The sequence below is a fragment of the Protopterus annectens genome, chromosome 8.part0 (genome assembly GCF_019279795.1).
Source record: "Protopterus annectens isolate FY-2018-M chromosome 8.part0, PAN1.0, whole genome shotgun sequence".
In the NCBI taxonomy this organism is placed as follows: Eukaryota; Metazoa; Chordata; order Ceratodontiformes; family Protopteridae; genus Protopterus; species Protopterus annectens.
Genome location: NC_056741.1, coordinates 548,436,200 through 548,450,400, shown reverse-complemented (window position 1 = coordinate 548,450,400; position 14,201 = coordinate 548,436,200). Strand labels below are relative to the sequence as shown.

Sequence of the window (14,201 nt, the reverse complement as noted above, 5' to 3'; positions counted from 1 at the left end):
GCCACAGAGTATTCCAATGTATTTCATACAAATGTACACCAGCCCTTAATGCCAGACTTTAAACTGAGCAAGTGAAGAGGACAAGTACAAGTTTATATTGTAGCTGTAGAATTCCTTGGGGCATTTTTACATGTCAGCAATGCTCTGGTAAATTTGGAGTAAGCTTAGCTAGGCTTAAAATGGCTTTTGGGCCAATAGCCTTGTAAACCACCTGTAAACCTATAAGTTGCTTTCATCAACAGTACAGTATAGTTAGCCTATCCCCCGTCTGGTTGCCTGCCAGCATATTAAAACGAGTAAGTTTTAAATGAAACTGAATGACACTGAATGTCACTATTAGGCAGAGGCACAGTAAACTAAACCGTAAAAAGGGCATAGTATACTCAAATCAAGGGGTGGCGTAAGCCAAACAAAATCGGGCTAGGCTTATAATTGCCCCAGGGCAGATAGCCTAGTATGAACCTATGAACCTATAAGTATCCCAAGCAGTTTCACATATACACACAAATCCTTAATGTCAGACTTTAAACTGAGTAAATATAGAGAGCAAGTTGCTTTCATCCACAGCATAGCCATCCCCATCTTATTATCCACTAGCCAGTATATTAATAGTAAAGTAAATGTTCCAGTTTGCTTCACACAAATGCACACCAGCCCTTGGTGCCAGACTTTAAACTAGTACATGAAGAGAGCAAGGTACGGTCATTCATATCACAAGGGCAAGTTACTGTCATCGACATCACAGCTAATCCTTCCCCCCATCTTGTTGCCTGCCAGCATATTATAAAAAAGAAAGTAAATATTCTATTTTTTCAGACAAATGATCCCTAGCCCTTAATGTTAGACTTTAAACTGAGTAAACGAAGAGGGCAAGTTATGTTCATCCATAGCACAGCTGCCCCCCCCCCCCACACACACACACACTTATCCATATTAAAGTATTCCAATTAATTTCATACAAATGCACACTGACCCTTAATGGCAGTCTTTAAGCTGAGCAAATGAAGAGAGTAAGTTGCATTTAACCACAGCACATATAGCCTCTTGTGTCTGGATAACTGCTAGCATGTTTAAAAAAACAGTAAATATTCCAGTTTTTTCACACAAATATGTACTGTCCTTTAATGTCAAACCTTAGACTGAGAAAATGAAGAAGAAAGTTGCTTTTGATCAAAGCACAGCCCCCCCCCCAAATCTGGCTGTTTGCTGGAATATTTACAAAAAAGGTACATATTCTCATTTATTTCACACAAATGTACACTAACCCTCAATGTCAGACTTTAAAATGAGCAATTGAAGAGAACTACTTGTTTTCATTCACAGCACAGCTAACCTCCCCATGTGGTTGCCTGCTAACATATTAAAAAAAAATGTTACATTACCACATCTTGCTGTTGCATTTCAGACCAGCTCATCACTATTTAGTATATGTAGACTTTCTTCTTATTGCTGTCCCAATGAATCATGAGATGGCATTGAAAGGAAAGATACAGCACTTTAGATAGGGTTACTGAAGGCATTTATTTATTCTTTACTAAAAAGAATAAATAAAGTACCCAAGCTGAAGAGCTTCACCATCCTGTGCTAAGTATGTGCAAATAGCAGGCACCATGTGTATGTAAGGGTAAATACTAAAGATGTCTGCCATTTAGCATTTTTTAAACTTGACTTGGTTCTTCAGTAGTAACATATTATGTTAACCACAAAAGCGAACTAAATGAGTTATCAGTGTTGAATATAACAGAAATTTTACAATAAAATCATTTTCTTGGCAGGCCATGGGCCACCTATAGCCATAGCCCCCAAATGACTCCTGAGCTGCCCCTGTTGTAATATGCCACTGCATACAGTCTACATATTATTAATGTTTATCTTGTGTGAGTCAGTGTTTTGACTTTATAAGATGTTCACTGTAACCCCATTGTCTTCATTTGTTATCTTGAATTCATTATCTATACAAACAAGTGACAACTATGAATAGTCTGCACTATACTTTATTTTCCTAATATAAGTTATCCAGTTATGCTTGTTCCTTTCTGTGTGGTATGTGGTATTCTTTGTCCCTTTGACCAGAAATTGCTTTTCAAATTGTTAGCTCTTGGTTGTTGTCTTGGAGTCATGGAACAATCTTCCCATATGTGTTTCTGCAAGTTCTCTCACATTCCTCTTTTGCAGCGTCATTTGAAAGCACTTTTATTGTAACTGAATCTGTAACTGCATTTCACAGATCATCTAAAAAAGTAATCAAATGTGTTTGTAATACTTTCTCCTCTTCCTGTGTTTCCAGAGACTATGAGAAAGTTGTCCCAGACTAGCAGATGTCTGCCTTAGAAAACTCTTGCAGTATTCCAGACTGGACATCCAGCCAGCGTACCAACCGCAAAACCTGCCATAGAGCCATACATCCAACATATGACTTAAGCCAATGAACATAGTTACATAAGCGAAAGTATGACACTAAATCTTCAGACTGTTTTGTTATCAGTCCAAATGCAGTACTCGCACCCGTCAGTCTGTTGTACTTGTACTTGTTGGTACCATTGGTCTTCATTGGTTCAGATAAGTCCTCTTTTGGGGAACCTTCCTCCTATTTTTCCCAATTGTATTGCTGTTTGTTGCCCTATTAGATGTCGGCTAGGAAGGGAAAGTGCAATTGCAGTAGGCAGATTCCCTACAAGTATCACCATTCCCAGTGCCAATTCTGTATAGTTGCAGAGCTCAACTGGAAATAATGTATGGTCTGCTCGTCCTTTATTTCAAAGCCCTTAAGAATTTGATTTTCATTGCTTAATTCCTACTTGGAAACTCAAAGCCATAAGTACCTCACCCAAGCAAAAATGCCAGACCTGTCTACCTCTAACATCTAGCCTTTTCAAAAGAAAAGGTTTAAGAAGCCTAGGCTTGACATCATGACAGTGCAGTCAGACTCAGACATACCTGCAGAGGTCTCTTAGCCCATGGTATGCTAGACACCTGTTTGGATTCCCACTATTGTGACCCTTTTGGAGGCCAGTGTGGTATCTGAAGTTCGCAATTCCAAACTGAACTGACGATACCAATAACAATGAGAAGGGGGAACCACGTTTAGTCATTTCTAACAGATCCTTGTTAGGGAGGAAATTTCCAGATTGCTCATCAAGATCTGTCAGCAGTTGGGGCCTCTGCTCTTAATCAAAATGGATGTTGATGTTGCACATTAAAAGAAAAAAAGAAACAAAAAACTAAAATGTTCCTTCCACCCAGACATCCTGAGAAAAAGAGTGGATATTTTAATGCCATAATGGCACTCAGGCCACCATCCTTTATAGGGCCTGCCTGTACTTCTGGCTGTTCTTCTACTCCTCAGAAGAGACAGACTGAGATGAACACTAATTAGCATATTCATCTGATCCATTTGCCAGATCAATTGGCCTTGAATGATGAAGATTCCTTTTCTCCTGACTCCCTGTGGAAGAAGCTTCTTTTGGAGAAACTATTGTTAATATGATGAAATGTTCTAAATGGGAATCTGAACAGATTTCTGAAGTTCAGCAGAGGTACTATAACCCCTAGGAAGTAGGCACCCCAGCTCCTAGTCCTGTACTCCCTGTTTTAGAGGCTTTCCTAGATGCCTTTGCATTCACTTCCAATGCACCAGCCCCTAAAAGGCCTGACATGGTTTACAGGGTACCGCAGGACTTGAAGGTTTTGTACAAAAGCCCTATGGCAGACCCCTCTGTTTTTTCCATGCCCACAGACAAGCCCTCTAAGTTACTGCCTGCTGTCAATACTCTTCCTTCGGATAAAGACAATAGAGGTTTATACTTCCTCCAACGTATCCTTTAGAGCTCTGCATTACCAGTGTCAGTTGGCTAAATGTTTATTGTCTATTCTCAGCAATTTAAATAAAAATGTGTCCTTCCTTGAGGAACTTACTGTTAAACTTCAGACTTTATCTTGGTGACTCAGGCTTCCCAAGTAGGCACAGCATTACAGGTTCTGTGATCAGGAGGTATTCCTGGTTGCATTTGCAGACATTTCTAGATGATTTTAAGGCTAAACTCATAAACTCTCATTTAAACAAGGATGTGGTGTTTGGCCTTTTTAAACATTGCAGGAACAAGGTAAGATTATGAAGAACTGTAAACAGATTTTCATTACTTCTGTGCCAAGATACCAAAAGAATCACCCTGCAAAACCAACGTCCTTCATTCACAGGGAATCCAGGCCTTCTCATAACGTCAGTAAATTACCCAGGAAAAGATAATAGGACAAACCTTACAGGGACTCTAGGTCTTTAAGGCCTCTTTACCCAGACAAATCCATTTCCAGATGATTTTAAGGTTAAACTCATAGACTGCCCTTTAAACAAGGACCTGGTGTTTGTTTTGGATGCTACCAGCCTTTTCAGACAATTGAAGGAATAAGGTAAGAGTACGAAGGACTGTAGACAGAGTTTTATTACCTCTTTACAATATATCTAAGGAATTACCCTGCAAAACCAAATAACTTCATTCACAGGGAATCTATGCATTCTCACAAGGCCTTTAAATTACCTAGGAAAAGATTCCTGAACAGACCTGACAGGAACTCAAGATCTTCGAAGCCTCTTTACCCAGACAAGTCCATCTGACTACTTCTGCTCCCCTTCCCACCCCTTGGTCCATCGCTTCCCCTTTCCAAAAGGCTCACCTCATCCCTAAAAAAATGTCTGCTCTTAATTTCAGAAAAATGGATGCTTTCAGTCATCCAAAATGGGTACAGAATGACTTTGAAAGAAGTTCATCCAATTATTGGCATTCCTTCACCTCCACAAAATCAGTTTCATTTGCTCTGTCCCATCATTCAAACCTTGTTAGAACAAGGCACTATAAAACTAATGCCACCACAATAAGACTATTTCTCATCCCAAGAAAAAGAGGAGACAGTAGACCAAATCTGGGTCTCTCCACCCTCAGCACCTTTCTGCTTGTTGCATCTTTTAATATGTCCCTGCACACTCTGCTTCCATTTATCCTTCCTAAAGCCTTTCTTGTATCTTTAGACCTCACAAATGCCCATTTCCATGTTCCTATTCATCCTACCTACAGAAGATTTCTGAGGTTTTCTACTGATTCATCAAACTTTTCAGTTCTTTGCCTTGCCTTTTGTACTCTTTACAGCACCCACAGTCTTCACAAAGTGCCTCACTCCAGTTATAACTTACGGTAGGACTCAGGGAACCCAGATATTCCCTTATTTGGATGATCTATCAATACACACACCCCTCAACGGGTATGTGTCCCTACTTCAGACCCTAAGTGTCACAGCCAATCTAAAAAAGTAAAAAATGAAACCAACCCAATACCTAGTTTTCTTGGGGTGAAGACTAGACACCATACTTATGCAGGCCTTCCTGCAGTCAGACAAAGTGGAAAGCCTTTCTTGTTACTTCCTGTCTGTTTTCTTCCTCTTCAATCTTGTACTGCAAGAAAGATCCTCAGAGCACTGGGATTCATGACAGCAACCAGCCCATGGTCCTCTTTGCCAGACTCCATATGAGGAATATCCAGTGATGCATGAAATCCACCTGGTCTCAGCATTCTCATCCTTTGGACATATGTTCCTCTCCTGCCTTGCCTAAAGAAGGAAATACTGTGGTAGAAATCACAGTTAAAGTTATACTTGGATCTTCCCCTTCAAATTGCCAACACCACAACAGGAGCTGCACACAGCTGCATCAGACGATGCATGTGGAGCATGGACAGGCAACCTGAAAGTTTTGGGACAATGGCCTACAAATCTAAGACTAGAGCACATCAGTCTGAGGAAGATGAGGGCACATATATAGGCCCTGTATAGGCCCTGCAGATTTTCTCCCATTCTTTGAAACCATGTCCACTAAGTGTGTTCACAGACAACACAACAGTCATGTGGTGCATAAACAAGCAGGAGGACACCAGATCCTACCAGATGTGCAGGCTGGCTGTTTTTGTAAGGGAGCAGGCCAAAAAAGTAAACCGGTTCCTCCAAGCGATTTACATTTTCTCACAGAAAAATGTCCTGGCAAACTTTCTAAGAAGATCAAGGGAAGGTCCCCATGAGTGGATGCTGAACATGGAGATCTTAGATATAGTCCACAAATGAGGGGTGCCACAGTTAGATCTTTTTGCCACTATTGACAACAAACAACTTCCACTCTTTTGCACCTAAGTATGGAAAATGGATGACATGTCCTTCCTTTGGAAAGGGAGGATCCTGTATGCCTTTCCTCCACTTGCTCTTCTTCCCAAGGTATTATTAAAGATCTAAAGAGAGTACCCAAATATTCTGCTGGTGATGCCCTGTTGTCCAAATCAACATTAATTCCTCCTTCTCTTCCACCTAGCCAAGGGCCATCACCACAAGCTTCCCTCCAGAGTGAACTTGCTCACATGACAGAAGGCCTCACTATTTAATCCTAACCTGTTATTCTCTGGCTTGACAATATAGATGATAGGATTCTGATCTGTTTTAGAAACTAACTTTCTGAGGCTGTGCATAAGGTTTTCTAGGAGGCAAGAAAGCCTGCTACTAGAGAATCTTGAATAGCAAAATGGAAAGGATTAACTATATAGTGTCAGGCAAAGAATCAGGAACCACTATAGACTAATACCCCAGTGGTCATCTTTTATTGTGTGAGCTGTTGCAGTCTAGCCTAGCATACTCATCTATTAAGGCATTTCAGATGCATCTGCGTGCCTACCTCTGGATCTTCCTCTTCTAGCTAGATTAGAGTTAAAACAGTTCTTAAAAGGGGTACTCCACCTGAAACCATCAAGGAGAGCTGTCCCTCCAGCTTGGGACCTCAAATTTGTTGCTGTGAAATCCCACCCTCTCTCCTTATGAACCAGCAGCATCTGTCTTTCTAAACTTCTGAACTTGGAAAACTATCCTGGTAGCTCTCATTTATGCCAGACAGGTGTCTGAACTACAGGCCTTTATGGCAACCCCTCCCTTCATTATTTTTCTTAAGGAGAGAGTGTTTTCAAGGGCCAGGTCCTATTCATTCCTAAAGTAGTACATGAATTATCTCTTAATCAGGCCATAAATCTTCCCACTTTCTTCCCAAATCCACAAAATAAGGGAGAAAGGATTTTTCATTCTCTGGATGTATATAAACAGCTCAGATTCTGCCCGGATAAGACTAAGGGTATTTTCAAATCTGACCAATTGTTTGTTTCTTTCCAAGATTCCAAGGTAGGAAACCCAGTTTCAAATCAGAATATTGCAAACTGTATTTCTAAATCTATTTCCTTTTGCTACATTCTACTTTGCAAATCCTTACCCTTTCCACTAAAGGCTTAGTCTACCAGAACAGTGGCATGACTGGAGCCTTTTACAATGGGAGGACTCTAGAACAATTTTAGAATCAGCTACCTGGTCTTCTGTGCATACTTTGGCCAGACTTTACAGAGTGGATCCCTTGCTTAAGTCCAGAGCTGCCTTCACAAGTCAGTCCTTTCTGGATTCCCAGACATTCCTCCTATCTCTGTTCCATCCACCCATCATACCTCTTAAGCTTTGGTGATCACCCAACAGTCTTGGGATTCTGCAACAATGATTATTTTTCTCTCCCTACCATCACTGTTCTCTGATTCAGCCTTCCTTTTCCCCTTATGGACAAAGGGGGAAGCACTATCTTTCTGGCTGTGCCATCTTAGCTGACCAGGTTATTGTTTCTCAGGTCTCTTCAGGCTTACCGGCTTGGATATAGCCTGAGAATTTAGACTGATACGCCTGCTTATGTGCTGTTATGTCTGTGGGCTTAGGTTATATGTTGGACGTATGGCTCTATGAAGGGTTTTGGTTTTGGTACCCTGATCGGATGTCCACGTTATTTGGCGAGATAACAGTTTGGAATACTGCAACAGGACATTTACTGTTGAAGTTCTTACCCACTGTACTTTCTGTACTACTAGTATAAACTGCTCCTGCTTGTTCTCACTGTTTAACTCCCACTTGTCAACCACTTATTTCCTTTTCCTGCCACCATCTTTGCCTTGTTTCCAATGTCTTTGTGTTTTTGCTAAATATACTGCACAAAATGAAGTTTAGTAATTTCATTATTAAGTGTATATGATACAGTTTACTACCTTGTCTTGTATATCTTACTAAAGCTGCTTTTCAAGCAGCTGACTGTGTGTATTGTTTGCATAATTTGCATTTTATTATTTTATTTTATGTTTTTTTTTAATAAGCTTTTCTGTCTTGACCTCTGTTGAAAACAAGATACAGTCAGCTTGAACTTCCTGGTTAACAAATGTACATGCACACATACATGCTAAATAAAATAAAGGTGAGGCTTTTGATATATACTGGTGGAGTGTTGTTAGAAAGAGGGAACTTTTGGCATCAAGCTATCAAACCAGCTTTGTCTTGATTGTGCAATATTGTTTGTACTGAGTGCAGAGGGACCATCTCTGTAATAATCGATAAAAATCATTAGATAAGTGAAACTGTCATTCATTCATGAGGTTAGGGGGGCTGTAAGGAACCCTTTGTTGTGGCTGATGTTGGAGATGTTTAGCTAGAGTATGAATAGTAGTCAGTGAAGACATGTGCAATCCATTTTTTACCTTATCCTTAATTTTTGTACTCTGAAATATTCTTAAGTGGTGTAATATTTGTAAAAATGTACAGTTACACATTGATAAGTACATACATGATAAGTTGTTTAATATGAAATATTTACATCATGGTTGAAAGATTGAGACTTCAGTGGTGGTGACTACTTCATTTGATTAATGGCCATTGTCAAGAACATGTGGATGAGTGCTGCATCATTATTTTGCTACTGAAGAGAATGTAATAATTTTATAAATTTCTGTTTCTTTAGCACTGAGAACTCACTCTGGAAAGTCAGTTGTGAATGGAAACTGGGCAGTGGATCAACCTGGACAGTACAAGGCTGGAGGAACAGTATTCCAATACAGTCGACCCACCAGTATGGAGGTTGGGGAGTCATTCACAGCTGAGGGACCAACTTCTGAATCCATGGATGTTTACGTAAGTTGTTAGGTGCAGCCTAGCAGTTACACCAGGCTGCAGAGTTCAGCATTTTTAGAGCCAGATCATCATCACATGGTGCTTTTTTCTGTTCTGCATGCCATTGACATGACTTTGGGAGTGGTTTACTTCACTAGTGGTTCGTTACTGACAGACTAAGTATCCCCGGGAGAATTTTACCCCTTTGGAATAAAAAAACAAGTGAGTTTCCAAAGTGCACAGACTTAGTAAGTGAGGTCTATCTATAGAAGAAATGGGAGATCTAAGCCCATCTTTCCTGACCCACATAGGTAGCATTGCATTATGCACATAGGAGCAAGGATGCCATTATATGCTGGTGGCTTTTAGGAAGAAAAATCTATGGAACCCTTTTTCTGGCAGGATGAGACAGACATTCTTAGAAATTTGACATCACAAATTGAAACATTTTACAGATAAGTAGCCTTTTGCCAATGATAGACAAGTCATGAGAAAAAGCATTCATTAGAATCAAATTTATGGTTGCTTTCTATCACGTCATGGGTTAGTCATGAAGAAAAGTATTCTTCAGTAACTGAGTATGGTAGCTTTCTGTCATAAGCCACTGCTTTGATAACTAGAGCCAGGCATGTCCTAATGCTAACATTTCTTTGCACTACTGACATCAGTACTTTGTGTGGCATGGCTGCATTTGAAGTTTTTTTTTGTAATTTTTGTTTGTTTCACCGATTTCATTTTTCCATTGAGGTCTACCCCTATCTTTATCTTCTCAGTTCCCCAAACCCTAATGTCCCTCTGGTGTAACCCAAGTCAGGAAGATTTCCATGCTGGGACAGATAATGTGCATTGGGTGCAGCAAGTCTTTTTTAATTTCTCCAAGACTTTTAAGTTTCTAATACCATGACAGGAATGGACCCATTTCCTAAGTGAAAGTATGATTGAAGTTCATTAAATTAGTTTTGTTTCAGTATTTGATGTTAGCCAAAAGTGCTCTTCGCAGCACCTGCAGTGTGCCCAAAATTCTGCAATTTATTCAGAGTTACATGTTATCGGTAACATATCTAAATATGACTTTAAAATCTTTTTTATGTGACCCCTTGTTCCTACTACTATTAGAACTGTCTGGGTATCCTTCCACATTGCCCTCATTTCTGCCTGCAAATCCTGGTATTCTGTGACTTTGTCTCTGTCTGTATGTAAGACACTGTAATCACTAGGTGTAGCAATTTCAGTGGTCAATGCTACTTTTACCTTCTGTTCCTGGACCAGTATATTTGGTTTTCTCACATCTGTTTTTTGAACTGTCGGTAATGGGTGATCCCATGAGATACAAACTTCATAATTTTCTGTAATGCTTTGTGATTCATGTTTGCAATATTTCTCAGCTACTTCAATATTATAATATTTGCACAGTCCCCAATGCAATGCAATCTTGCCACATTATTACGCCTTCTGCCATTAGTGTATCACACCCAGCAATATGATGTGCATCTGTGGCCAATTCTGTTTTACAAAACTGCATTTGTCTGTTTCTCCGACATATTCAATGGACTTTGAAAACCAACGTGCATGTAGTCCACTGTCTTGCGCCACCAAGACCTTTTGTCTTTTGGTTTCAATTCACCTCTCCTTAAACATTCCTGTGTTAGATCCTGATACACATGAGGTTGTTCTACAGCTGTATTTATGCATTTCCCACATTTCTTGTCTTCTCATCTCATCCTTCACTTTATATTCTTTCTTTAGTTTTTTGGCACATTCACTTGCTGCCTGACTTTTTTTATCTACTTCTGGTTTGATTTCCATTCCTGCTTGACACCAGTATGCTTCTGCTAAACTAAGTAAGGAAGTCACCTTAGACCTGTTCGTCGCATGTTTTAAAACTTTCTCTATGTTTGGATCTTGTGAGTACAGCCGATATGTATGTTGTCCTGCGATTGCTGATCTGTATTTGCAGTCAATTTAGAGGAAGGCCGTATTGGCTTCAGAATGGAGAATATGTAATCTTGGTATACATTGATTTTTATAAATCATCTGATAAGCTGGAAGGTTTCCCTGGTGGGACAGACCATTCACATTGGGTGCCTCAAGTCCCATATGGAGGTTCTCATGTTGTTATGAGGTATAAACTTAGATGTGGTCAAGTGTGTGGAGGCTTCACACTGCAGTTTGTAGGGATTTCTATAGCCCTGAGTCCTCACCCTTGTTATGCTGGTGTCAGCGTTAAATTGGAATGAAAATTGGGCAGCACAGTGGTGCAGCGGTTAATGCTGTCGCCTCACAGCAAGAGGTTCTGTGGTTCGATTCTCAGCTGGGGTGCCTTCTGTGTGGAGTTTGCATGTTCTCCCTGCGTTCGCGTGGGTTTCCTCCGGGTACTCTGGTTTCTTCCCACATTCTAAAGACATGCTTCTGGAGCATTTCTCCCCGGGCCTCTGCTGAAAACAGGATATGTGGAACCTAGTCAGACTTTCCCGGTCAACAAATGTTAAATAAATAAAATAAAGAAAAAATAAAATAAAATGGGAGTGACTTTGAGCATGTGTCCCCATCAAGGCCAGTAGGGCTGTCCTTTCTTTTCTGTCCTGCTGCCTTGCCAGCCTGGATTCATCTTTCTGAGCTCCAGCTTCCAATGAAGCTCAACTAGAGAAATGTCTGACATGCTCCTGGCCCCCCTCCCCAAGACAGACACACCCATCCTCCCTGTTCCTCCATCAGGAAGCTAAGCTCTTAATCAAGCCTGGGTCACCTAGGCTGTAGTCAGGGCTTTATCCCTGTATACTTGTGAAGCTTTCTTTTTGTAGCTGTTTGAGGCGGTCATCCTGAAATCTGTTATCATGACTGTTACTTGCAATTTGAAGAAGACCCCAAAAGACTAATTGAATGTAGGCTCTAGTTCTTACCAAGAGCATGGCCCTTTACTACTGCATATGTACACTGTTTGGATACCATTGTGGTGTCATGTCTGAACTTTCCAAGAATGTTTTTTTATTTTTTTTTTATCTTGTTGTGGTCCTCCTCTTGACCCTCAGGTTTATCTCCAAGGCACTCTTATTGGGCCATTCATCCTCCTTAACTGGATTACACCTTCTAGCTCATTCATTCCATTGCGGTGAAGGGTTGAGTGAACTGGGAGTGGTACTGTCATCCAAGATGAGTGTTAGGATTTTCACTTTAAGTCCCTGCCTCCTCTGCACATACTCACTGGTATTCAAGAGACTGGTATGCAGTGGTCCTTTGCAGTGCATGGTCACTCCTGCATGTGAGCTGATCAGTTGGCCTCCTCCCCCTTGTAGACAGGTGCCCCATATGATCCCCAGCCAGCACCAGGGATTCCACCATAAAAGCGTGCCCCAGTCACATGTGCCTCCCCCAAAGAGGGGTGAGCCTTGTCATTACTGTCCTCCTCCAATCAGCTCCAGCAGATGTCCAAGCCACTAATCCAGCACTTTAAAATAAATAAATATGACAACTACAAACCAAAAAAAGAAAAGAAAATACAAAAAACAATAGGCGGGAACCAAATAAAATAAAGAACAAACTTTAATCTCTCTCTCGCTTTGGCAAAGCCTTCAAGGAGTATAAAATCGCAAACAATACACTTTATTAAATACACATAATAATTAACCAATGAAACAAGGGCATTAAAATCAAATCAAAAAGCTTCCAGTTACATTCCAAATTAAGACTTGAGGGGAGCTAAAGTACCAAACTTCAAGGTAAAAGTAGTTTTTTTATATAATAGTCTTTTTATACACATTCTCAGAATAAAATCTGACTGGAACTTTTTTCTAAAATAGTGGCATTTAAGCCATCAGGTTTAGAATTATGAAACTCAATAAAATGGTGTATCACAGGGCTTTCCACCTTCTGTTTTTTTTAACATTCTTTATATGTTCATAGGTTCATAGGTTCATAGGTTTATACTAGGCTATCTGCCCTAAGGCATTTATAAGCCTAGCCCAAATTTTTGTGGCTTACGCCACCCCTTATATGAAAAAATACTGTGCCCATTAGTTTGTTGTGCCTCTGTCCAGCAGTGACACAGAGATGATTCCCGGGGTAAACCTACGATCTCCCATCCACAGGTCTAGATTTCTCTTGAACAGAGTCAGCGAGGTGCTCTGCCTCACATGGACCGGGATTTTATTCCACAGCATAGGGAGTCTCTGAGTGATAAATCTATCCCTCCAGCACGTCCTATTTATATCCGTGCTAAGGTTTAAGTCGCTTGCTCTAGTGGTTTTGGTGGATTTGGATTTTTTGAGGTGGAGCATGTCCATTAATTCCGGGTTGGACATGGCCTTGTATGTCAGGCACATGTCACCTCTGAGCAGACGGTATGCGACTGAGTAGAGCTGGAGTTTCTTCAATCTGGCAGCATATGACAGATTTTGGAGTCCCTTTATCCTTTTGGTGAGGAACTTTTGGGGTCTCTCCAATTGCTGCAGATGTCGGGTGAGATACATCCCGAATGGGGCATTGTACTCGATCATTGGTCTGATAAGTGAAGAGTACAGGGGAACAATGACCTCACTAGAACTGGATGTAAATCCCTTCATGATCAGGTGGGCAATGTAGAAGGTCTTTCTAACCACTTTAGCAATGTGAGTGTCAAAAGAAAGGCCACTGTCAACCTGGGTCCCCAGGTCCCTGATAACCTCTTCTGTGCTTAGTGGATTGCCACCTATATGGTAGCTTGGGGTTACCTTGTTTTTCCCGAAGGTTATGACTATACATTTTTTGGCATTTAACTTCAGGCCATGGCTCTGGCACCAGCTATCTGTTTCCGTGAGTCCCTTCTGAAGGATATCCGTGTCCGATGCACTTTCCACTATGGCACCCAGTTTGCAGTCGTCTGCAAACTTTGTCAGCCAAAGTCCTCCCATGCTGGCCTGTACTTCTGAGAAGTAGATGCCAAACAATAGGGGGCCAAGGACCGAGCCCTGTGGGACACCACTTGTGACCGGCTTGGAGTCTGACACAGCGCCAGCAACTCTAACCCTGTGGGTTCTGTCCTTAAGCCAGTTTGCAACCCATCTTGTGACATATGGGTTTACATTTAAGCTGGTAAGTTTTTCTACAATACCCGAGTGGGGTATTGTGTCGAAAGCCTTTGCAAGGTCAAGGTAGGCTGTATGGACTGCCTTTCCCTCATCAATGGCCTTGGTGACTGTTTCGAAGAAGTCGACCAAGTTCAAAAGGCATGATCTTCCCTT

The 14,201-nt window shown here is 41.0% G+C and overlaps 1 protein-coding gene across 1 annotated transcript in view; it reads left to right on the top strand.

Annotated features, from left to right (window-relative positions):
* The window catches only part of LOC122808922 (thrombospondin type-1 domain-containing protein 4-like), a 2,399,573-nt gene that overhangs the window by 1,810,659 nt on the left and 574,713 nt on the right, over window positions 1-14,201 (top strand). The window contains exon 9 of the mRNA XM_044080057.1: window positions 8,837-9,006. Coding sequence (XP_043935992.1) covers window positions 8,837-9,006 — 170 coding nt within the window. The remainder of the gene's footprint in view (window positions 1-8,836; window positions 9,007-14,201) is intronic.